Source organism: Zootoca vivipara, chromosome 8 (assembly GCF_965207765.1).
Source record: "Zootoca vivipara chromosome 8, rZooViv2.hap1.1, whole genome shotgun sequence".
NCBI lineage: Eukaryota > Metazoa > Chordata > Lepidosauria > Squamata > Lacertidae > Zootoca > Zootoca vivipara.
The window spans coordinates 4,260,416-4,285,816 of NC_142591.1; the positions used below are offsets into that span (position 1 = coordinate 4,260,416).

Sequence of the window (25,401 nt, forward strand, 5' to 3'; positions counted from 1 at the left end):
TGCTTCACTCCTTCCCTCTAACTAGTGGAACTTAGCATTGTAATATACTAAAGTTCTGCTCCTAACAAACCACAAAGTTAAGCCCTGCTTACCAGTCATGATTTGTTTGAATGAAACAAACTACAATATCTGGTGTTGGACATAATGCTAAACTTGGTTTGTTGCTCCTGCTAGCTAGAGGGGCTGTGTAAAAATGTTGCACTCATCATGTTTGAAGTAAACCATTGACTATGGCTTACTAAACGGGTAAGCCATATGCATAGGAGGGAATTATCGGCATGCATTGGCAAGGTTTGCAGAAATAAAAAATAAAAACTTAAAGAGAAAAAAGCCACTTTGCATGTTCCAGTTGACATAGTGCTAACATGTTAGGAAAAGGATGGGGTGGTTGCAGGCCCCATTTTTGGAATTTTAAATTTCAGCTTAGTCTTTATAGCACATACCTCAAGATCATGAAGGATATTCTGTAGTTCTTAACAGCTTTCATATAACCAGTGTTTGTAAACTGAAATGTAGTTTCAATTTCTGCCTGGATTTTTTTTCCGCCAGCTTGAATTTAATTCTGATTCCTTTCAGGGGGGCACATATTGACGTTCGCAACAAGAAAGGGAACACACCGCTCTGGCTTGCAGCTAATGGTGGCCACCTTGATGTAGTTCAGCTGCTTGTGCAGGCAGGAGCTGATGTGGATGGTGCAGATAATAGAAAAATTACCCCCCTTATGTCTGCATTTCGTAAAGTAAGTTCATTGATGTTTTACAAAATTTAAATCTGAAAAAGTCAACTTTATGGTTTTTCCTATATTTTATCTTAGAATGAATGAAATTCCTCTTTTCCTGTTTTCCTGTTGCTGTTTGCCTTATGACAGCCTTTCCCGACCTAGGGCCTGCTGTATGTTTCTGACAGCATGTTTCTGACAGCTGCCCCCAGCTATTATGGCTGAAGGAGGGTAGTGGTTCAAAACAGACCCAAGTGACCTCTGTGGCTGGCATGCCTTTTACCAGCTTCGTTGGGTATGTCTGCTACCACTATATCTGGATCGAAATAATTTTGGCCACTGCAGTACATGCATTGTTAATCTTGACATTTGATTGCTGCAATGTGTTCCATGTGGAGCTGCCCTTGGTCTTGGTCTGGAAACTCCAATAAGCTGCCAGGCTGCTGGTGGAGGTAGATGACTGGCAGCATGTGACCTCTGATATATAGATCATATCATCATATATCATGTCATATCATACTTGCTGTGGCCTAGTCAGGGCCGGTTTCCTTTTCGCAGTGTTGGCGTTGGAGGCAGGGTCGACGGCGGCTATGGGGCCCGGCGTGCCTTTCGCAGCGTCGGCAGCTGGAGAGGCCTCAATGGTGCCATAGGATGAGTAGGAGGGGGGGTTGGGGGGAAGGAAATGGCGGCTGTTCCTTGGATGACCACTGGAGGGAGCTATATTTTTAACGCAAAATCATGTTTTACCTGTGAATGGTGTCCCATCTATACAATCTAAGTGCATGCAAACACGCCCACATGTGAATGGAAGTTTGTGTCCAAATTTCAACGGAATCGGTCAAGCGGTTGCGGAGAAAAGTGGAGACCCACCAACAACCACCTTTTACATATATATGTATCATATCATATCATATCATATCATATCAATGCACACTGGCTTGCCTGTATGCTCCCTGGCCAAGTTCAAAGCCCTGAGCAGCTTGGGTCCATGATATCTTGAGGAATCCTGATCCTTGAGCCTGATCAATGCAATCATCTAGAGGAGTGCTGTTGGTTGTTCTCCATGTTCAGAAGCCCAGCTGGCCTCAACCAGAAGTCTGGTACTGTATTTAGTGTTGCTGGTTGTGTGCTGGGAACATTTGCTTTTGATTTTTTGTTGAAGACCTTGCTATGCTGACAGGCCTATGCAGTTGTTTAAAGTTTTAATGATTATTTTGTACTGCTTTTAATGCTGTTTATGTTTTAGTGTATACATATTGGTGTGTACCATTCTGATAGCAGATGATAAATTAATAAAACCTTGGTGCTGCTCTTTATTTTTTTTCAGGGTCACGTAAGAGTGGTACAGTTTTTGGTAAAAGAAGTTAACCAGTTTCCTTCAGACATTGAATGCATGAGGTACATAGCAACAATAACTGACAAGGTGAGTGCCAGAAAGGCTCCCAATGTGTTCTTAAAGGATGTGGTGCACCACCTGCAACTTAAAGATGATAAAAATCAACAGTGGGTTTTTTTCCCCAGCAGTAGCTCCCATACTGTATTTATTTTTAATAATGCATAGATAAATTCAACAGATATTGATTCTACTGAGCATGAAGGCAAATCTAATCAGTATTGATATTCTTCTTAAAAACCAAATATATACAGAAGATGAACATAGCCTACCTTGGTTATTTTAGAGGAAAGGTGGACTATAAAAAATGGAAACAATTATAAATCTTGTCTGAAGTAGTAAAGGCTTTTCTGGTGTGTACCATATCCAACATCTTCAAATCTGGATATGCCTAAGGAAATTGATCACCTTTACTTCCATTAGTAGTTATGTTTTTGCACTTGTTATCAAGGGCAGTTGGAACAATAAACTCTTATAGTATTAAATTTGCAGCTTCAGTATCAATTCTGCTCTTTTTGCATTGAAAGATCAGTTAGCACACATATGGCAAACAAATTGATAATTGCTTTAAAAGCTGTATTTTCAGAAAACTATAGATCAGCCTAACAGTAATCAAAAATCACTGGCTTTAAGTCATTACCTACAGACATATTCTCCAGTACTGCATTTGTATATGCCAGTGAAGATAGTTCTTGGTGTCTAGCAACTTGCTGAGCCTATCTTTCTTTTTCACAACCTTTGTACTGTATAGGATTTGCTGAAGAAATGTCACCAGTGTGTTGAAACAATTGTGAAGGCAAAGGACCAGCAAGCAGCTGAAGCAAATAAGAATGCAAGCATCCTGCTGAAAGAGCTAGATTTGGAAAAGGTAAGATGATGCAGTAAATCACCTTGCTTAAATAAAGTTACATAAATCAAGTGAAATCCTCTCTCAGACTTATTCATGCACCTGCATGGGATAAATGCAGCAGATGATTAATCTGAGTCTGTTTTGGATTTTAATTTTCTGGAGTTAAGCCACCATCACTCCTTCACTCAGGCTAGCAAGACTTATAAGTCAAATGGGTATAGATCTAACAATTGAAAATCCTAACCATCCCTATGAGCCACATTCTGGATTAGATTTGGCCTTCTTGCTACATCCTCCTGTGTAACCTAGCAAGCTAGTAGTTACTAAAGCAGTAGCTTGTGGTTGGGGGGGAGGATTCCAAAGTAAAGCTTTCTTTACTTATGGATAGTAATAACATAAAGTGGTCCACTACACTATGGTCTAGCTTGGACACCCTTTCTCAGCCTCATACATTTATAAAGCTTGAAACAAGTGTCAAGAGGCCAAGCACTCCTGCTTCACCACTTTTTTTTAGCTTGTAGTAAGCATATGTTTCCTATTATGTCTAATCTGGGGAACTCTGAGTTCATGTTAATTAGTCAGGATCATATTCATGTTTTATGAAGCCTAGACTGATTGTCTAAACTGGACCAATACTTTATACTGGAATATAAACCAAAATCATAATAGATACTTACTTAAACATACCTTAAGCTAAATGTAGTCCACTAGAAACAGGTATAAAACTGGTCTACAATTGCAATGTAAAAGAGCAGGACCACTGCAGATTGATTTATATTCAGTATATTTCAGGGTTTCCCCTCTTAAGGACAATTTCAGCATATCTATAACACAGTTGACCTAAGCAACAGTGTGCTTTCCCACACGATGTGATCTGTGTGAGCCAAGCCAGATTGGAAAAAACACTTCTGTTTACTTTCATTCATTATGGAGGTTTCTTGAGCCAGAAGGAAGACTGGAGAATTTAGAATTTTTTATATAATGCATTTGCTGTAGTTATCAATGTAGGTATGTTTATATTCTATATTGGTGTGTAATAAGGTATATTGCAAATTATTTTTCCACAGTCCAGAGAAGAGAGTAGAAAGCAGGCTCTTGCAGCGAAGAGAGAGAAGAGGAAGGAGAAGAGGAAGAAGAAGAAAGAAGAGCAAAAACGAAAACAGGAAGAAGATGAGGAGCACAAACCTAAGGAAACACTAGAGCTGCAAGAAGATGAAGATGAAGATGAGAATGATGATGATGGTGAGGAATTCATCACTCCTTCAACTTAAATAATTTTCTAAACTTGTATTTTAGGGTTTTGAAACTCTTCTAAAGTGCAGAGTGAAAGTAATTTTTACAATTGTTTTGGTAATAATTGGTCACTTCATTTGAGTAAGGAAATCCAAGTCATGTGTGACGGACTCTGTTAGCAGTGTACATCGCACACAAACACATTGCTCACATTCCTTTCTTATTTGTAAAGCTAGTAGAGTTGTATTTAGAATGACTCTGTAGAGAAGAAAAGGCTTAGTCCAGAAAATACATTTTGAAAAAGGTGGGTTTTTAAACCCATTTAAAATGCATAGTGCAAAGGTCATGCACACTTCTATGTGTAACAGGCTGGGAGTTGCCACAGAAAAGGCCCTGTTTCTCATACCTGGGAACCAAATTGACATCATAGGAAAGTGCACAAACGGGGTCTCTGAGGCATATCTCAATGCCCAGGCAAGTTTCTGATTGCTTCATACAATTATCCTTCAGATAATTCTGTCTCAAACCATATAGGGTTAAGACAAGGTTAAGACAAGCACTTTGAATTGCATCCAGAAACACACCTATATAGAGCCATAGCTGCTGTATCAGCCTAAACTGGTAAAAGGTATTCCTAGCCTAATCCCGAGATGCAAGCCAGAGTGCTTCCCCATTCAGGACTGTTAAATCATTCCATCCATGGAGAGTACCTGCATCTTGTCTGGATTAAGCCTCAGCATGTTCACCCTCATGTATGCCAGAATCATTTTCAGACACCTGTTCAGATGTTCCACAGCATCAGGAAGATGCAGGCAGTGCTATTTTTCTAGAAAAAGAGGTGCCCTAACTCACCATGAAAGCTTCTATTGTTCTCTTATAATGGCACTGAGTTCCAGCTGGGGGAAAAAAAGAACTGGTTGTAGGTTAGAGCTAGGTGTTGTCTGTATATTGGTGACACCAAAGTCCAACTCTCCATGTTAAACAGCGTGTGGTCAGAATAATACCTTGAAGCACCCCACAGATCAAGGGTGAGAACTGAAGGCCCCCAGCACCACCTTGGACTGATCCTTTAGGACGCTTTGGAGCCTCCCATGCCCAACCTAACAAGACAGCCCCAAAGGGTCATCTTTCCTCTTCTGCCACAACCCAGTCAAATTGTAGATTTAAACTGCTTTGGGAAAAGATCTCTGTGTGTAGGCACTGTGTCTGTTACCCTTGGCCATCCAGCAATCTCCTGCTCTCTCAAGTATCCCTTCCTGTTTCTTCTTTACACCTGGCCTGGGTCTCCCCCCACCCCCCACCCCCCAATATTTCTGATGACCAGAACTGACTTCAGCACCACTTACTCCTATGGCACGGGGTAAAGTGAGTCCTGGTTACAGCCCCTTCAGAATGGCCCAGCTCATCTCTACCCTAACTATGTGGGTGCTGCAGCAACTCGGGTAATGCAAAAATGGGACTCAAGTTGTGCTGTCACTTTCTTTACACCATTGTTAGTAACTCAGCCAAATCCATCTCTTCCCTGAAGCTTTTGACATCACCTTCAAATCTTATCCCTCTGAAATGAAGCTTTGCATGTTAATTTCAGGCCATCTGAGTTCTTGCCACCCTGTAAACATTGCCACCCTTATACATTGATGCTATATAGTTCTATATGATACATACAGAAGAAAATAAACTGTTCCTATAACAGCAGGTTCAAAAGAAGTGCTTTTTTAATTCATCCGTTGTGATTTAAACAGCTAGTAAGCATTTAAAAAATAGATTTAAAACCAGAATGCTAAAAGTCTGGTCTAACTTGCAGAAAAACTCTGCCTTTGATGTCATGGCCGTCACTACCATTCTGATACAGTTTGTTGGGGGAGGCCTCTGTTCCCATCATTAAGTTTTATTTTTTTAAAATCTGTTTCGTTTCAGTTGATCAAGAAGTTCCTTTAGAGCCTCCAAGTGCAACCACTACAACTACTATTGGAATATCTGCAACATCAACTACTTTCACAAATGCTTTTGGAAAGAAGAGGGCCAATGTGGTAACAACTCCCAGCACAAATAGAAAGAATAAGAAGAATAAAACAAAAGACACTCCTCAAAATGTGCAGATAATTTTGCCAGACCAGCATATAACTCTAGCACAGCAAAAAGCAGATAAAAATAAAATCAACGGAGAGCCAAGAGGTGGTAGTGCCGGTGGGAATAGTGATTCTGACAACTTAGACAGCACAGATTGCAATAGTGAGAGCAGCAGTGGTGGTAAAAGCCAGGAACTGAACTTCACTATGGACACGCACTCTTCAGGCGAGAGACGATATGCCTCAGTACTGCTCCCTTCTCAGGAAGACAAGACTAACACCTCAGTTTCCAAAGTGCAAACCAGGTGAGTCACAAGTTATGAGTTTTTTCATGCTAGCTTGATGCTGAAATGTTTCTGAAGTCCAAATGTTTTGGACTTCGGGCTTCAAGGTTAGGGGATTAGAGGCTTTAAATTACCTTATAGATCCCCAAATTAGAGGTTACTAAGGAGATGAACTCTCCTTAGTAACTTCTAATTCATCCCTCCTGATCAAAAAGCAAAGCAATTAAAAACAACAGCTGCACGTTAATCCTCCAAGACAGCAGCAACAGCAAATGATATAATCTAGTTTTCCCAGAATGTAACTTTGAAGACAGGGTTGGGCAGCAATGGGCTCACAGGTTCTCTGACCTCATGGTGAAGGTGGGTGTAACAGATGCTGCTTGCTCTGCACCTGAGCACCTGTGTGTTCCTCTTAGCATTTGTCATCCTCCTGCATCAGAGGTTTCCTGTTGGTGGGAGCAGTGACCATTAGCATGCAAGTGTGTTGCTTAGCCAAGGCAAGGTATGCTAATGATTCCCAATTCCCCAACATCTAGAGCAGGGGTGGCTAACATAATGCACAAGGCCATTTCCCCCAGCCGCACCCACCTGTCCCATCCATACCTGACATGACTGCAAAGAAACTATTGGGAGTATTAGGGTGCACTTTATATTGTCCCTGTACAAGCAAGGCTTGCATTCGTAACCTTTTAAAATTTAGCACCGTATGCAAGGCCCACTGGAATTGACTGCTTGATAAGGAACAGTAGGAAGCTCCCTTTAATGCTCCTGGTCATTCCTTTGCAGTTCTGGGTTTGCCTGCCCCTTCGGTTGATGTCATGTGTGGGCATGTGGGTGTGGTTATAGGGAAACAGCCTTGTGGGCCTAAGTTAGACCCTTTAAAAGTTCCCCGTGCTTGTTTTAGAGAGATCCTGTGAATACATGTTGACTACGGACCTACGCTTCATGATTAGCTAGTTCCGTATTATTTAAAAGATTCATACCTCACATTTCTTACAAATAGTACAAGGTAGCTAAGAACATCACTATTAAAATAACAAAACATCAAGTTTTTACAAGATCCAAGCAGAGTGGCTGGGGAAACCCAGCCAGATGGGTGGGATATAAATGGTTGTTGTTGTTGTTGTTATATAGCATAAAAAGATAAAACAAATACTTAAAAGCAGCAACAGAAGATGAAACAATTACAACTGACATATCTAAGTAGCTCAAAATCAGCCAGCTACTAAAACCAGAAGTCTTTGGCATTCACTATAGTTTAATGTGGAGGGAGCATGACAAACTTGTCTCAGAAGTGAGCACCAGGGCCTTGGTACAGCTATGGAGAAGGTGTCTCAGCTAGATGGATTTCAGTTATAGTTGCAATATATACTAGTTTTGGTCTGCCCAGGCACACACAGGTTCTGCCTCTGCATCATTCAAACCTTCTAGAGCTAAACCTAGATACTTCTAGTGCAAAAGATCTGCTTTTTGACTATAGTGCTTATGGCCTATGAGGTGAATTCCACATTTTTCTGTTCAGTTCTCTTTTCAGCCACCATTTCATCATTAGGGAGATTTTCTTCTTTGTCTTTCATCCAAGTGCCATCTTCAGAATTTTCTAATTGGGTCTCTTCACATACCATGTAACATTATGAACTGGCCTAATACCAAGTACCAGGTGGTTTTTGAGTACATTCTAGTCAAATGATAGTGACCTTTGCATGGTGCCCCTATGTATTGTTCTAACGGGCCCCAGCTGTCAACTTAAGCTGATTGGACACTTCAGATGTGGGCTATCCTTATCCTTGTTCATATGAAGATACCTGCATCCCAATAACCAGCTTACCAATCTCCTATGTTTGTGCCCCCACAAAAAAACACAAAGCTGAGGTTGCTTACCTGAAATTGATGTTTCCCACATAGCTATCTGTACATCCACACAGTTAGTCTTCCTTGTTGCAGGTAGCTGTATAAGTGTGAAGCAGGAAGTTGTGGTACATTTACACTACACTTGGGCAGATCCTTCGTGCCAAAAGTTAATTTTAAATTCAAAAGGTTCTGAACAATGCTGTGCACAGGTGCATAACTTGTAAGCGCATCTGCATAATTACCACTCTTAAGAACACTAGATTCAGGTAAGCAGTCTGTTCAACAATCCCCCATCCCCTTTGCACATAAATTAATGCAACTGTTGCCACAAAACAATTTATGCAGTCATGAAGTATTATCAAAAGTTATTAATCTTTTATCGAAACAAGTGCCCCTACATAGTCGTTAGCACTGATCTGTTGATAGAGCTTCCTTTATGAGGAACAAATGTTCCATATTCTGTGCTCACCTGAACTCATCTGGAAGTAGAATTATGCTGCCTGAGCACTTGGAGGACCCCATTGATAACAATTTGTATCATTGACTTACATGGAATTCAGTAACTGGAATTGAGGTTTTGATCATTTGGTGGCAGGCAATCAGTAATCAAACTTATCTTTGTTTTCAGACTTGAAGGTGAAGCTAATCCAAACTCCTTAACAACAAGTTATAAATCTGTGTCCCTGCCTCTGACGTCTCCAAACATAAAGTTGAATCTGACTAGTCCAAAAAGAGGGCAAAAAAGAGAAGAAGGCTGGAAAGAAGTAGTGAGAAGGTAAGTTGTTTCCATGCAGTTTCACGAATGGCGTCTGACCAGTTTGAGCATAAGGATTGGTAATTTGATCAGTTTTGATTTGGGGGTGAAGGTATGAAAGTATACAAATGGTAGTGGATACACGTGTCAGATTTTTTTTGAAAAAAGCACTTGGCATTTGCTAACTTTAACATACATTGTAAGTCTAAAATGCTGTGGAGTTGAGGAGCAAACATTAGGGTCACATGCTCTCCTATCACACAAACTTAAGTGTAATGCAGCATCACATAAGCAGCGCCTACTCATGGATCCTAGTTCACAGTGAAGGTTCTGCACGTGGAGGCGGGGAGTTGAGCCTGAGGTTTGTGTATGCACCCCATTATGTAAAGATGAGATGCTGGGAGTGTGGGAGGCAGACGTCAATTCTCTTATAAGAGCCCTATTATTATTTTTGTTGTTATTATTATTATTAAGTTAGTAAGGCTCGAGGATGCAGACAAGGTGCTTGGATTGGTCAGGGCGGCCACTTATGCTCTGGGACCCTCATGGCTGATTTAAAAAAACTAGCAGTGAGGAGACAGGTGATTCATGCCTTCTTATGAGAGGTGTTGGTCCCAAGGGGCCTGCTTGAAGGAGGCAGTGGTAAAACTACTCCCGTGGGTGGTCATGGACCAGATTCAGGCGCTCTTGGCGGAAACTGATTTTCTAGATCAATTTCAATTGGGCTTGTTGTGGGGTTTTGGGTATTTGTTTGTTTTTTGCCTTGTTTTGGCACAGAAACTGTCCTGGTCGCCCTGTATGTTGACCTTTGCTGGGAGAGAGACAGGAGAAATATGTCCTTGTTTATTCTTCTTAACCTCTTAGTGACTTTCAATACCATTGACTTCTGGAGCAGTTGTCTATGTTGGGGGTAGCTGGCACCACTTTGCAGTGGTTCCAGTCCTAGTTGGATGGTGGTTCTCAGAGGGTGATGGTTGGGGAGTGCTCTGCAGCCCTATGGAACCATCAGTGTGGAGTTCATCGGGGCTCAATTTTATCCCCTTTGCTGTTTACAAAAAACCGCTGAGTGGTGTCATTTGGAGTTTCAGAGTACGATGTCAGCAATATGCTGATGACACAGCTCTACTTCACATTAACATCTGCAGGTGAGGCAGTGGGTGTGCTGGACCGTTTCCTTGCCAAGGGAGATTGGGCGATAGTTCTTCATCTGAGTTCTGTCCGCTTCTGGTTTTGGGATCAGGTCTCGGGTGCCTTGTCCCCCCCCCCCCAAGAATCTTGTTACAGACATCAGTTAGCGGTTCTATCAGCCATTCTTGAGATCCCTTGGGTTTCCACAGAGATTGATAATATATATGTAACAAATAAAACAGGGAGAATGAGAGAATGTTTTCTTGTCTGGACCTGAGCTTGAAAATGTATGACTCGGAACTCTTCATCTCTTGCCTAGAAAACTAATGAAAATTGTATTTTCTATCCTTGACAGGCAAGTAGGCAGAGTTTTAAAGGACCCTTCCCCCAGCAACACTCTGCAGTCAGCGCCAATTGAACAGTTTCAGCTGCAGAGAGGCGGACGCTGCTGTTCAGGAGCAAAAAGGTACTTTGGTGGCATTCAAAACTTCTGCATTGGAATAGAAGAGAATTCATGAATAGGCTGTAGATGAACCTGTGGGTGGAATCAGTGAAGGTTTAGAACTTCGGGGAGTATGGATTACGGATTTATGTATCACTGTTGGAACTGAGCTGAAGAGAGGGAAAAAATAGAATCCATGTGAGGAAGTGTTGGGGAAAGGGCTTTTAAATTTCCAATGTTGCTGGAATTGTTGAAGGGAATGTCATTTTTTTAAAAAATAAAGGAAAAGATAGTGACTCCACAAGTACAAGATAAATAATAACAGGGATTTATTTAAAAAAAACATATTTCCATGCCTTTCAGCACACATGGAGCTTCTTCATTAGTGGTTTCAGATCTGTAGGGTAAAATATATGGTATATCTCCAGTTCTAAAGCATGCATAGCAGTTAAAAGGCATAGTAACCATTCAGTTTGTCAATACAGTGGTACCTCGACTTACGAATTTAATCCGTTCCGAATGGACCTTCGTAAGTCGAATAAATCGTAAGTAGAAGCCTATTAAAAATTCGTAAGTCGAAAAAATCCTGTTCGCATCGCATCCAAAATGGCGGATGGAGCTCCATTCGTAAGTCGAGGTACCACTGTAGTAAACATATGGGGGCGGCTTTTTAAAAGTTTTGTCAGTTAATGTGTGAATTACAGTAGCATTATCTTAAGAGCTATTACCCTAAGTTAAACAAAAATCCCCATGCCCAGAACACACATCTAACAAGGTCCAGAATACTAACTGTAAATCAAAATTCAACAATGCTCTTAGTTAAGTTGTGCAAGACTGGTAGTGTCAAAATTTAACAGAATATCCACAAGAATATCACTTAACTATCCTGAGATGCCTGTCTAGTTATCAAAATTACATACTATAATATTTGGTTAAAGGTAAAGGACTCCTGGATGGTTACGTCCAGTCAGAGGCGACTATGGGGTGCAGCGCTCATCTCGCTTTTCAGGCCGAGTATATTATAACACTACCTAAATCTCTTAAACTTAAAAACAGGAAGCCCTCAAAACATTAATAATTTTTGTCATTTAGGTCAAAAAAGCTCTCTGTCCCAGCGTCCGTTGTTTCTCGAATAATGGGAAGAGGTGGGTGCAACATCACAGCAATCCAGGATGTCACTGGTGCTCATATTGATGTGGACAAACAAAAAGATAAAAACGGAGAGAGAATGATCACAATAAGGTAGAGTGCCTAAAATCTAATGTTTAAAGCTCATGTTTTTCAAATGGATTTAAGTTGTACTGAACTGAGGCTTGTGTTCTAAAGATGATCCTGCCTTCTCTATTTCAGGGGTGGAACAGAATCAACAAGATATGCAGTACAACTTATTAATGCCCTTATTCAAGATCCTGCCAAGGAACTGGAAGATTTAATTCCCAAAACTCATATAAGAACACCTGCTTCCAGCACCAAGTCAGTCCATACAAATTTTTCATCTGGCGTCAGTACTGCTTCAGCTTCAAACAAAAACTCATTTCCCCTTGGAGCTCCATCTCTTGTCACCTCTCAGTCATCAACGCTGTCTACCTTCCAGTCTGCTAACAAATTAAGCAAGAATGTCCCTGCAAACGTGCGCTCTTCTTTCCCAGTCTCTCTTCCCTTAGCTTATTCCCACCCTCACTTTGCCATATTGGCTGCCCAAACTATGCAACAAATTCGTCACCCTCGCTTACCGATGGCCCAATTTGGAGGAACATTTTCAACCTCTCCAAACACTTGGGGACCATTCCCAGTGAGGCCAGTTAACCCAGGCAGCACAAATAGCTCTCCAAAGCATAACAGTTCAAGTCGCGTAGTTAACCAGAATGGCAATATTTTGCAGCCTGAATCCACGGGTTTAGCTCCCACTTGTCCTGGCACTGTCTCTTCAGTAGTTGCCTCCTCCCAGCCACTCTGTGTTACAAGTAACCGGACTCCATCATCGGTCAGAAAACAGTTGTTTGCTTGCGTTCCTAAAACAAGTACCATGACGACAGCGATCTCAACTGTGACAACAACATGTAGCACACTGCCTTCAGCTTCTCCTGCACCTGAAAACACGGGGCATGCTCCCACTACATTTCTACCCGCTAGTGTTCCACAGGCACAGCAGTCTGCACTTAAAACAGATGCTGTTTCTTCTGCCCCAGTACCCAAAGAAAAGGCATCGACACCAGAACAATCTGTTGGAAACGCATGTGTGCCATCATCGGTTGCTGCTAGCAGCAATATCTCATCTGGCAGCACTTCGGGAGTCATAGAAACGTGCCCATCTAGCAGCCCTGCACCTCCAAACAATGCGCAAGATGAAACACTGCCGACCAACATGTCTGACTTAAGTCCTCCCATATCTATGTCTTTTTCTTCCAGTTCAGAACCTGCTCCATTAAGCTTAGCTTCACCCAGATCGGTTGCTACGGATAATCAGGACAGTGGTACCTTACCTCAGTTAGCTGTACCAGCACCCCGTGTTTCTCACAGAATGCAACCCAGAAATTCATTTTATTCAATGGTACCAAATGCAAACATACACCAGGAACCTCAGTCCATTTTCGTTACAAATGCAGTACCTTTGACACCTTCGCAAGGGCCACCACCCACAGTTCAGCTGTCATCGCCCATGAACGTTATGAACGGTTCTCAGATGCATATTAACCCAGCAAACAAATCCTTGCCTCCTACATTTGGCCCAGCAACGCTCTTCAATCACTTTAGTAGTCTTTTTGATAGCAACCAGGTGCCAGCTAACCAGGGATGGGGAGACTGCCCGCTGTCCACACGAGGAGCAGCAGACCAACCTTACGCTGTCCAGTCTACGTATTTGGGTAACTCTGTGATGGGGCACATGGAAAATGTGCATCCTGATAACTCCAAGGCTCCAGGGTTCCGGCCTCCTTCCCAGAGAGTTTCAACTAGTCCTGTAGGTGAGTTGCTATGTTCTGCATGGAAAGGGAGATAACTTCATGGCCTCTTGAGAGCGATTGAAAAACTTCCCCAAACTTAAAATTGTCTCTGTGATCCTGAACCAGAGGAATATTGAAAACAAAAATTGTGTTGGCTCTTTCATTATTTTTACCCAGTTGATATTTTCTTCATAATGTGACTTAATATAACCAAGAGATGGGGGAATTGGTGTGCCTCTGTAGAATGAACGTTGGCACACAATATTGGTTCAGGTAACTCCTGAAACCACATAGAGAGATGGGGGAAACGGAACATCCTAAAGAAAAAATCTGGCCCATATGGATGATGGGGACTTTTTGTTTAATCTTTCACATACCAGTCCCTCCCCATTCCTGATTTTGTGTCTTCCTCTAAGACAAGATAATGTGATTCATTGATAAGTTAGCCTTTTTCTCTACTCCATAATAAAATGGAACCAAAAGTTGCATTTTAGGAAAATGTTTCTCAGCATTCCACCTATTTTAAGCTTTGCTCTGCTTTTTATTTTTGAGCTCTTGTCAGAACCATAATGAGATAAAAATAAGTTGCATAATTAAATAGGAAATGGAAGGATGGCCATTCCCTCTATTGGTGATTGGTTGTGTTGACCAGTTTTAGTTGCAGTCAATACAAGCCACACTCTTTGATTATGTTATGCTTGCACTAAGGTTTTGCATTGTGCTTTATGCTTAGCAGATATTTCCTCTTCAGCGTCAATTTCTCAGATTCTCAAACTTGAATTCCAGTAGGGTTCAATTTTTAAAAAACCCACTCTGAATCTTTACAGATATTTATCTTTGACACATTGATCTAAAAATCAATTGCTGAGCATAGGCAGCATTTCTAATTCTCAGTCCTGATAGTACTAACCTTTACAGAGACTATAGTTGGTAAAATAAGATTAAGAAGGATTTTACTCAACTTGCTGCTGTTCATAGTTTAAACGAAGTTCTGCATCACATGGGCGCTATATCCTTGTGACCTGTTTATGTGAATTCCATTGTGAGAAAGTTATGTGTGTACTAATGGACATAAAGGAGACTTGTGAGATGTCAATTTAGAACCCTTTCAACCATCCACTATGTGGTGGCATTTAAAGAACAAGCAAACCAGAAATAGTGACCCTCAGTTATCCCACTGTCATTCTGGGGATGAAGTGAGGCCCTGTAAGAGCTCTTAAAATACACCACACAGTAGATGAGACAAGCCACATAGAGAGAGGTAAAGTGGAAAAGCACCTATATTCCGCCATCTGGGGAGGAGTTCTCGCTAGTTTAGAACCTAAATATGCAAGCAAAATAGCTTAATCAACCATGAGAAAATGGTCTTGAGCAGCAGACTTTCCTGTCATTGGCTTTTGCTGCAAAAGAGGAGCAAAATATTTTCATTGAGTCTACAGAAGGGATGGGGAACCTGTTCCAGATGTTCTTGAATTTGAATTTATCTCAGCAAATGTGGCCAGTGGGCAGAGATTATAGGAATTGTAGTCCCAACATCATCAAGTTAGCCACTCCTGGTCTACATCATCTAAAAATGTGGTTTTGAACTGAATTCTGTGCAGGTTGTGTTTTCTTCCCTGAAGTTTTGAAAAATGTTTAATGCCTGCAGTAAGAGTGACAGTTTAATGTTGTGAAATGCTCACATCAAGCCAGGCTGGTATTAGTTTGCCAGCCTGAAAATGTTTGCACTGCAAAACTATACAGGTAACTTTGCCATCTTGAGATTACTGTATATACTGGGGATGTGACCAGTTTGGCAACAACAAATAATTTTCCCTATCTTGGCCTAACTATTTATGCCAACTCAACTATGCACAGAACATTTATAAATATTCTTCTTAATTGTAGGTAGGATTGTGAAGAGCAGTTAAGGCTACAAGCAAGTAATATTTAAAACACAGGATGTAATTATTATATGGGCAGGCTAGAAAAATCCCAAATGTAACCCAGCCCTTTTTAATGATAGAAATCAAGATAAATGAGAATCTGTTTATCCTACAGATCTCATCAGATTATGATGGGAGGGTTTCTGTAATTCGTAGATTAACTGGGTAACAAGTAGGGTCTTTGGAGTTATTTTTTCAGACATAATCATATTAATTGTAGACTTACCTTCTCTAGATCCATCCAGCAGCTCCTCAAACTCCTCTTCAGCGCCTATGGCTGGTTTTTCAGCAAACATTCAAGGAGCACGGGTTTATCTTCAAGGGCCAGCACCTGTTGGGACCCCCAGCTTTAACAGACAGCATTTTTCACCACACCCTTGGACAAGTGCTACAAATTCATGTAGGAGTTTTGGGGGTCTGTCTAATTCAACTCTTCAGTCTGTTGGTATTGACCTTTTTTGCTGGCTGTATGATTCTAACACATAAATTTGTTTTCAGCATTAATTAGAGAAATTGAGGCAATTTGAAAAGATGAAATTACTGAACTGCTTAAAAGGGGCCAAATTAGACATAACATGAAGTCACATGAAGGTTCCCCTTCCTTTTCAGAGAGTTTGAATAGAAGAATTGATGGAGCGAGGGTTGCTTGACTTTTCCCATCTGGCTTTCCCTACACACAAATCTGTCACAGTTACTTTTCTCTCTGTTGGAAGGAAGATAAAGATACCCTTCCCCTCTCATTGTTTATCCGCTCAAATTTGCAGCTCCCTGTGACCACTGCTGGTGCTTAAAAACAATTTAAAGGAAACATGCATGCAGTTGCACATTTGCTTTAGTTTAGACCCAATACTTTTAAACTGCCTCTAGCTAGCTAGCTATCATCTATCTATCTATCTATCTATCTATCTGATCCTAGACAAGTTAAGAATATTTTAATGTAAATAAGTGATGCTTAAGTCATATTACAGTATAGATTCAGCTAGAGAATTGGTCTATATAGGATGCTTGCTGAATGAGATCAGCTCTTGATAATTTTGTTTGTTCAGCAGTGATTTGGAGGAGGCTGCAATTATATACCACAAGGAAGCTGCTGGCTGGCTGCCTTTGGGTTATTTCTCCCCTTATCTCTCTCTTTAGTGGCTTATTTATCCTAGACATTGGTGTATGGAGATGGGAAAATCAGTTGAGTGCTTGTTAACAGACCACTATGCAGTCTAGTCTGTTTCATAGATCAGTCATGGAGAAAATGTCCCCTATGGTTATTTTTAAGCTTAGTAAATAAACGAGAGAGCCATTGGATCCTATGTCAGTCAGGGACTAAGAACAATAAACCTGGCAGATAGCTCTGAAGTATAAAAATTTAAAGAGCCTAGATAACTTGGGCAGGGTGACCCAGCTTTTTGTTGAGACTGATGATTAGACACATTTGGGGAAGGGGGGAAGCACTATGTTATAACTTAATTTAAGATGCATTAAAATTCAAAACAGTTTTTAGTATTTAAATCCCACAGATTTCAGTAGAAGTGTACTTTTGCTGAAGTATTGAGAATTTCATCTCTAGTGGAAACTTCCTAGAGCAGCAGTTAAAGTAACTCAGCATTTCATGTATGATAAAGCAAGAGAACTGTTTTTTCATCAGGTGAATCTCCTATTCCATCAGTTTCCTCGGGATCATCCTCGCCCCTATCAGCTGCTTCTGCACCTTCTTCTCTGGGTCAGCCAAAATCAGGGAGCACAGCACAAGATCGAAAGGTGCCACCGCCTATTGGAACAGAACGACTTGCTAGGATTCGGCAAGGAGGTTCTGTCACACCTACCCCCTTGGGAACCAACTTTGCAGCTCCTGTTGGACACAGCGGTATCTGGTCATTTGGTGTTAACAATGTTTCAGGTGAGTATCCCAAAGGAAATGATTGTAAGAGTTAAAGGAAACAGTAATTTGCAAATACAGGATGAAGGTTCCCAGCCGTATTATATCAAGCTCTTGAGCTTTTAACTAAATATATCCTAAAGAGTCCATTGTTTAGACAGAAATTATTTAAACATCTTTAGTACTCTAAACATGTATTCATGCACATTGTGCTTTTCCTACTTTATGCAAGAGTGTAAATCTTCATGCAGGAATTTAATAATGCCAGTAGTAGCCCTGAATAGAAGAGTGTTTCTGAGAATAGCCAGGAAGGTGGCTAAAGAAGTGGAGCTGCAGGAAAATAAGGCTATACAGGGATACAGAACTGTTGCATGGCAGAAAGTTCAGAGAAAGGGGAGCGGGAAAAGTGTCTGGGGGACACTGATAGTGAGCCTTGTGCAGCATGAGAGGAATGAAGACACACGAGTGGAGAGAGCTCCAAAGTGAATCTTCAAGTCAGTGCAATGCTTCCCATGGAGTGAGTGTAGGAAACTGGAAAGGGGTGATCGGTATGGAGGAGACACAGTGGTTTAGAAGAGGCATTCAGAGCAATTGAAAATAGCAGTTAACAGGAAGGAAGATCTTTTGTTACATAATTTTCAGTAAATTGGATACAGAAGACTATTGAAAGGGCATATAGAGGCTAGATGAGATCCTGGAGATACCAAAACAGGAGTGGTGCCAGGGTGTGACAACTTCTAGGATATGGGAAGAAAAAGAGGGGAGTATACATGCCTTTGATGTGCAGTGATCAGACCCCAAATAATGGAGGTACTGGCAAAAAGGGAACCCTATGATAGCAGCTGGAGTTTTAATTCCTGATTTTTACTGCAGCATTTTCTATTTCTGAAGAGGCAAGTCATTTTTAATTTCAAATAGTAGTTTGTATCTTGGGGAGTAGGTATTGCTGCAGTGAATCAGTAAGTGAAGTTTCAGCTACTACTGAGTAGTACTGTTATGCAGATATGTCCTGCTAGCACCATGTTTGGCTTGAGACATTGGCAGGACACTTAAGAGAAGTGACTGAAAGTACAAGAGGATGTTGGTGGGGAGGGAAAGGGACAACTTAACCATTAAATGGCAGAGCAATTGTTTTGCATGGAGGTGGTCCCAGGTTGAATCCCTGGAATCCCCAGTTAGAAGGATGACACAGAACTTTCTGCTGTTAGTCACAGATAATACTTGGGCTAGATGGGCAAACAGTTTGTTATGATAAGGCAGTTTATCATGTTCCTAAACCTCAGGCCACAGGAATCTCAGGAGGGTGGCAGATAAACTTTGGAGATTGAGGACTGAGAACTAGTCCTTGGATTTGCCATGGAAAGGTCACTTGCCCTTGAAGAGCAGTGTGTGTAGAGTTGGGTGGGCTCTTCCTGCAGCAAGCAGGAGCTTTTCTAACTTTTGGGTAATATGAGAGATTAATTAATTTTGATTAATTCGAGAGATTATTCTGATCCCTAAACAAGTGCTTTGTTATCTTTCTAGAAGGCATGTCAGGTTGGTCTCAGCCTGTCATGGGAAATCATCCAGTTCATCAGCAGCTGTCAGACCCAGGCACCTTTTCCCAACATCAGCCGATGGAGAGAGATGACTCTGGAATAGTGGCGCCCTCAAATATTTTCCAGCAGCCTATGCCGAACAGCTTTGTGGATTTCTCTAAAGTACGCTTTCAGAAGTTTCTCTCTCACACTTGCGCACAGTCATACTATGCACAGACCTCCACACAGTTGCTTCAAATCAAACTAAATCATACAGCTGTAGAACATTCTTAGAATTTGTATTCTCGATGGAAGCTTCTCAGCTTCCAGTCCTTCCAGAATAGCATCACTTCTGTTTGTCTGGGGTGTCTAATAGCCAATTTGTGCTAATTGTTTGGGGATAACATCCTGCATTGCTTGCGGTTTCAAGTATTAATAATATGTATTGTTGCGTATCCTCCCCCCCCCCAACATACACCTGGCCATTCCCTCATTCCTTTACACCTCACTCACCCCTTGCCTGTCTCCTTGCAGCTCACCCCAAGTTCCACCCCCTTTTACAGGAGGGGAGAGATGCTTCAGAGAGCAATTTTCTCTGAGGTGTCTTCCTCCCTTCTGTTAAACCTTGGTGCAGCTGTGTTTAGCAAAGAGAGGGAGGTGCTTCACAGAGCAATTTGCTTGCACGACTGCCTACCTGCTGTTCTGTTGTCACACTGGAGTTGGCGTGCCCGGCTATTGGCAGCCATTCGAACTGCCAGGTGACGACAGCCTTACATTTTGATGTATATAGGAAAGAAGAGTCTGTTATACAGTAATATAGTTTCTCTTGAGTATCCAGGATCATACAGTATATGTACCTGTGGAAAGGAAGACTTTCCAAACTACTGGTTTATGGGTGGAATTCAACATGGTGCTCTTCCACTCATTCTGTTTGCACAAGCATTCCAGCTTGCCTGATTGAACAGACCTCCCAACACTGTTCTGGGGGTTTTTTCCTGACCCCCTCAAGCCAATTGGGGGGAAGCCCCATTTCCCAAGCAGAAATGTGCAGGGTTTCTGTTGGTGGGGGCTGTTAGGTGAATCCCACCCTATTTGTTTATAAGTTGTCTAGGAACTGTATAGAGGATTAAAAGAACCTTAATATTAAACAGCCATTTTATAATTATACCAAAATTAGCACAAAAACCCAATGGAAAACCAGCACAATCAAATACAATATAACGATAGCAGCCATTAAATATGTTTAGTACATTAAAGCATCAACCACATCACAGAGACTTAAAGGCAGATCTTAAAATCTTGTAGAACAGGTTTTTTTTTAACATGGAATTGAAAAGATGACATAAGACAGGCTTCACTGGGAAGAGCATTCTATAATTGGAGTCCACCCAACAGAAATGGTCCTCATGTCTACTCTGAGCTTAGTTAAGTGTGTACTGATGGGCCTTCTGGAGCCCACAGGCACAGTGTTGGTGACCCCCTACCTTAGAGTACAGTAGGTAAATGTGCTATTAGGCATGAAGGTCTGTTAGGTCCAATGTCCCAATTTACATAATATCTTGTGGGCAGGACCAGATTTATTATGATAGAAGAGGGATTTAATTGGTAAGAAAAGCAGTATAAACATTAATTTGGATGGGAAAATTTGGGAACTGCCCTGGCTTCTGTTGGCTAGAATGTTTACAATTTTTCAACTGGTATCAAATAAATGAATCTTATCTAGTTAGGCAGCTTCTAAAAGAGGCGGATAGTATTGTAATATTGAGTTGGTTAGTCTATGCCAGGAATCCCCAAACTGCGGCCCTCCAGATGTTTTGGACTACAATTCCCATCTTCCCTGACCATTGGTCCTGCTAGCTAGGGATCATGGGAGTTGTAGGCCAAAACATCTGGAGGGCCGCAGTTTGGGGATGCCTGGTCTATGCTCGGGAGCCTCTTAGAGGTGGTGTAGAATTCTTGCAGATAATATCCCACCAAAGCCCTATTGGGGGGAAATGAAAATGCATAACAGTAGCATTGTACTCATTAGTTACTACAAATAAAATTGCTACTGATCTGTAAACCTGTTTCTCTATTAATTACCATAATTCTGTAAATTACCATGTCTCTCCATAGGGCCTTCCAATCTCCATGTATGGCGGCACTATTATACCGTCTCATCCTCAGCTAGCTGATGGACCAGGTGGGCCTCTCTTCAATGGACTGCATACTCCAGATCCAGCATGGAATCCCATGATAAAGGTTGTCCAAAATTCAACAGAATGTACCGATGCTCAGCAGGTGCAGTAATTAATGCTTTTTTGTACTATTAAATTTTCAAACATCTGCCTTAAATAATATAATTGAATTTTGGTAAGAGTACAAGGAGTGTCTTCATTCTTCCATCCTAATGTTACATTTTCCTTAAGTGTGTGATTCTGCTCAAAATGGAGTCTTGGTGGGATAGCTGATCATTAAAATGTGGGTGTTGGGGCCAAGCTTTAGTCAGCTAGAACTTGGTTTTTTGCGCCACTTGATTCTGTAGGTCTTTATATAGTGGTGTTGGAGCCATACTCTGAAATTAACTATATTTTGTGATGTTTCTCCTCCTGTAGATTTGGCCTGGCACCTGGGCACCTCACATTGGAAACATGCACCTCAAATACGTCAACTGATTTAGGAGGGCCTACCTTTTCCTTTCCTTTTCTTTTTTTTAAGCCTTGTTTGGAGAAACATATGACCTTGGAAGAACTTGGGAATTTTTTAAATGTGCCTAACTAAGCAATTTTTCTGCGGGCTATAACAAGAGAAACTTGTTTGCCCATTGTGTAAGAACAAAATGAGTTACCTATTCAACTGATTCTGTTCTCCAGTTAGTTTAGCCATTTTGAACTCAAAATCGGATGAACTTAGTGCTTTTGGCTAAACACTACTGAATGCTACTTGTATGCAGCAGAGAACTAGATGAGTACATGATTTCAACCTTTTAGGGTGATAAATACATGTATAATTGTTTACATACTTAAAAGGAAAAACGTTGAGTAAATTTCATGTCGTATAGTGGCTCTACTTTATGTAGCCTGTATTAATGTGAAATATTTACCTGAATATTCAATAAAAAGATGAACATTATAAGTTTTGTGTAATGATCTTAATGAAATACCAATTGCAAGATTGTACCGTTGGGATTGGTACTGTCAGTAACTTTATTTTAATATCCTTAATGGATTCCCAGCACTTTTAGAAAACTGTTGCACTATATACAGCACAGTTTCCAGTACTAATAGCTGTCCTGGTATTTGATAGAAAGTCAGAGAAATCTCAGACTAGAATATGGTTGAATCACTGGACAGCCATGGTGGCTCACTCCTCAGCATTGTAGCCAAGGACAGCTTTATTCAGCGGACACAGTCTACCAGGTTGTGTTAAAGTAGGTACTCGGAAATTTAACACACACACATATATATTTATACTCATATTTAAAATATTTTTAATAATGTTAACAGTATCAGAAGCAGAACAAACCAACCAAAGAATCATCAGCAGGTGTTGGAGTACATATAACAACACATCAAGCTACTTCACTAAGTAACAAGATTCATATTTAAGTTGGTTCCATATCATCCTAAGGTATCTATGCCCAACATAATGTACCTCAGAACTAAAATTAAATTATCTTTAAACATGGAAAATTCTTCTCTAATTTCAACTCTCAAAAATGGACTTGCAGACTTACGAGATGCTATTCCAAAGCCATGTTTCTTACTTGGGAAGTAGGTGATTTTACTGTGCTGGTGCCCTAAGTCATATTTCATAGCGATGCTCTAAAACTGACTGGTTTGATATGAAACCTCAACTTCAGTTAATTAAGTTGTCACGCCGCTTGTCATATTTCTGGATTTGGAAGAGCTTGCCATGCAGAAGCAGAAATACTAAGTTGTGTTTGGCTGGAGTACCTTTCAGCCCTAAAGATGTTCTATTACATGCACATAAGAAAGCTAATTTGTTTCTAACACAACGGGGCTTGCCAGCAGGCCACACACTCATCTCCTTCACAATGTGGCCCAGTAATGAAACTAGTTGCTGACCAGGGAAAAGGCAGCTCATCACTTAAATAGTGGAAGGCTGAAGATGGTACTGGTGCACTTAGTCTTTTGGTAACCAATGAGGAGTGTGATGCAGGACTCTGTATCTGCGCACAATAAATATTATTATACCCAATCAGTAAGTTCTCCAAATGCTCTGGATGTAGAGAAGACTTGGGAATCTGTAATTTTATGTAGCAGTTCAATTGCCAAGCTCACCCAGTGAGCTTAATACTTGAAAGGGGTTTTGCACTAAGATCTTCCTGTTCAGATCCTACCCCCTAGAGCAGGCACCCCCAAACTTCGGCCCTCCAGATGTTTTGGACTACAATTCCCATCTTCCCCAACCACTAGTTCTGTTAGCTAGGGATCATGGGAGTTGTAGGCCAAAACATCTGGAGGGCCGCAGTTTGGGGGTGCCTGCCCTAGAGCATTGGTAGGGAACCTTTTTGGCCAGGCAGGCCATATCTGTGTAACTTACCTACCCCATGGCCAACTTTAACCCACCCTTTGGCCAACTTTAACAGATGGGCAGAGCCACCCACCTGCCAAAGTTAACCCACAGGAAATACACACGCTAAGCAGGATTGGCCCCCACCCATCACCTGACTTCACCCAGTTGGGTGAATTCCTGGGTTGGAAGCAAGTCTGGCTTCCTTCATTTCTGGTATACATGACTAGGAATGTAGCCTGTACAAACTCAGCTGGGAGTGTACCCTATGGAATGTATGTTATTAGGACAAAGAGACTAGCCTCTGGTGGCAGCAAGAGCAGCACATTTCCTCCCTTTGTGGGTGTTTTGTCAAAGAGTGATTAAATGGAGGACATGGATGTTTATAACCAGCCTTAGGAACAAGATGACACGCTTCTCATTTTCAGTGCTGTACCATGTGCATTTGTTGGTGTCTCTTTGGTTGCATTATTCTGATAGTCTGTCCAAGTTGTGTTTGTCTAGCAGCTTGAGCTACATACACACCCCTTCCTAGGGGTGATGGAAGGAATTCCACTACAATGCTGTTAGTGAATCTTTATGGTATCAAGATAAAAAGAACAATCCTTAAAGCTAACAGTGAAAAATTTGTTTGGTACAAATTGCAGAATGACCTTAATCAAGGGCTTTCACTATCCTACAATACCTTGTGATGGGCTTGTCAGAATTGTGCAAAGTATTCCAAGTGTGTCTGCACTACAACTACATATTAGGACTTTACAACACTGACAATTGTATTTTAGTCCCCTTCCTTATAATCAAAGCTGCCACATATATCCAACATTAGCCAGGAACATGACTAATTTTGGATGTTACCAAGTATCTCTTAAATGGGGAGAATATTTTTTTTATTCATGAAAGAAGATAGAATACAGAAAAGAAAAATACAGATAATAACCTTCGAATGCATTAGGACAAATCACAAATTACAAATCAAATCCATAAATTAAAATATTGAAGTCAGAAGGATTCTACAACATCAGAGTATCAATCAGAGTTCACAACTATATATCTGGGTATTTAGAGATCTTCTGAAGGAAAACTTTTAATATCCATATTGTGTGGTACTGGGAGCCAGTAACAAGTTCTAGACGTTAGTGAATTGTACTAGGATCATGTGGCTGTTGCATGAAGAATTAAATCTTCCAAACGGATGGGGGGGGGTATTTAAGTCTCTGCTTAATCCAAGCTGCTGGTTCGATTTCTCCGATATGGCCATACTTGGTCATATATTTTTCTTTGCTTACACTTAGTTTCAATATCTTGATAGTAGCATTCTTGCAGCTGTATCTTATTTGTAAGTATCTCCATTGGCCTGGGGCCCATCCCCAAAGAGCCAAGGTGGGGATTGGCCATGAGTTTTGTTTTGTGATCAGATTTCTGCAAACACAACTTCCCAAAATTCTGCTGCTGCCCAACACTCCTGCCAGATGAGCATATGTTTGCCTTTTACTTTCTTGAATCTCCAGCATCACAGAGAGATTGTTGCTGTTGTGATAGAGCTGCAGGTGTACAGCACCATCTCAAGGCCATTTTTAGCAGGGCCTCTTGGGTGTGGGCTGAGATCAAGGAAATGGAGACTGAAAACTAAATGTTTCCCCAATCTGAGGTGTCTGTTGTGCTACCTTTTCCCAGCACCCTTGGAACACCTGAGTCTAGCCCAGCCAATCTATATATATAAAAATGTAAAAAGGGCATGTGGGTGTGTTTCACTGAAACCCCTTAACCGATAGCGTTCAAATTTGCACACAATGTCCCGTGCTACTGTGAGAGGAAGCATATACAGTTTGCGTAGACAGATGTCACACCTGTGCAAGGTAAAAACCCCAAAACCCTGTGTTTCAGAACACACAACTCACCCAAAAGTGCAT

At 41.2% G+C, this 25,401-nt stretch overlaps 1 protein-coding gene across 17 annotated transcripts in view; it reads left to right on the top strand.

Annotated features, from left to right (window-relative positions):
• ANKHD1 (ankyrin repeat and KH domain containing 1) overlaps positions 1-22,090 on the top strand; it is an 80,797-nt gene extending 58,707 nt beyond the window's left edge. For 4 of the 17 annotated variants that reach the window (XM_035103520.3, XM_035103530.3, XM_035103524.3 and 1 more), the window contains 14 exons: positions 577-739; positions 2,046-2,141; positions 2,863-2,979; positions 4,029-4,203; positions 6,112-6,568; positions 9,027-9,173; positions 10,636-10,746; positions 11,815-11,964; positions 12,073-13,685; positions 15,825-16,034; positions 17,229-17,480; positions 18,984-19,159; positions 21,092-21,256; positions 21,571-22,090. In XM_035103520.3, the coding sequence (XP_034959411.1) occupies positions 577-739; positions 2,046-2,141; positions 2,863-2,979; positions 4,029-4,203; positions 6,112-6,568; positions 9,027-9,173; positions 10,636-10,746; positions 11,815-11,964; positions 12,073-13,685; positions 15,825-16,034; positions 17,229-17,480; positions 18,984-19,159; positions 21,092-21,256; positions 21,571-21,630 (3,892 nt within the window). In that variant the 3' untranslated portion in view covers positions 21,631-22,090. The remainder of the gene's footprint in view (positions 1-576; positions 740-2,045; positions 2,142-2,862; positions 2,980-4,028; positions 4,204-6,111; positions 6,569-9,026; positions 9,174-10,635; positions 10,747-11,814; positions 11,965-12,072; positions 13,686-15,824; positions 16,035-17,228; positions 17,481-18,983; positions 19,160-21,091; positions 21,257-21,570) is intronic. The other 13 variants (XM_035103521.3, XM_035103522.3, XM_088675004.1 and 10 more) reach the window with 13 other exon arrangements.
• Positions 22,091-25,401: the final 3,311 nt, after the last annotated feature.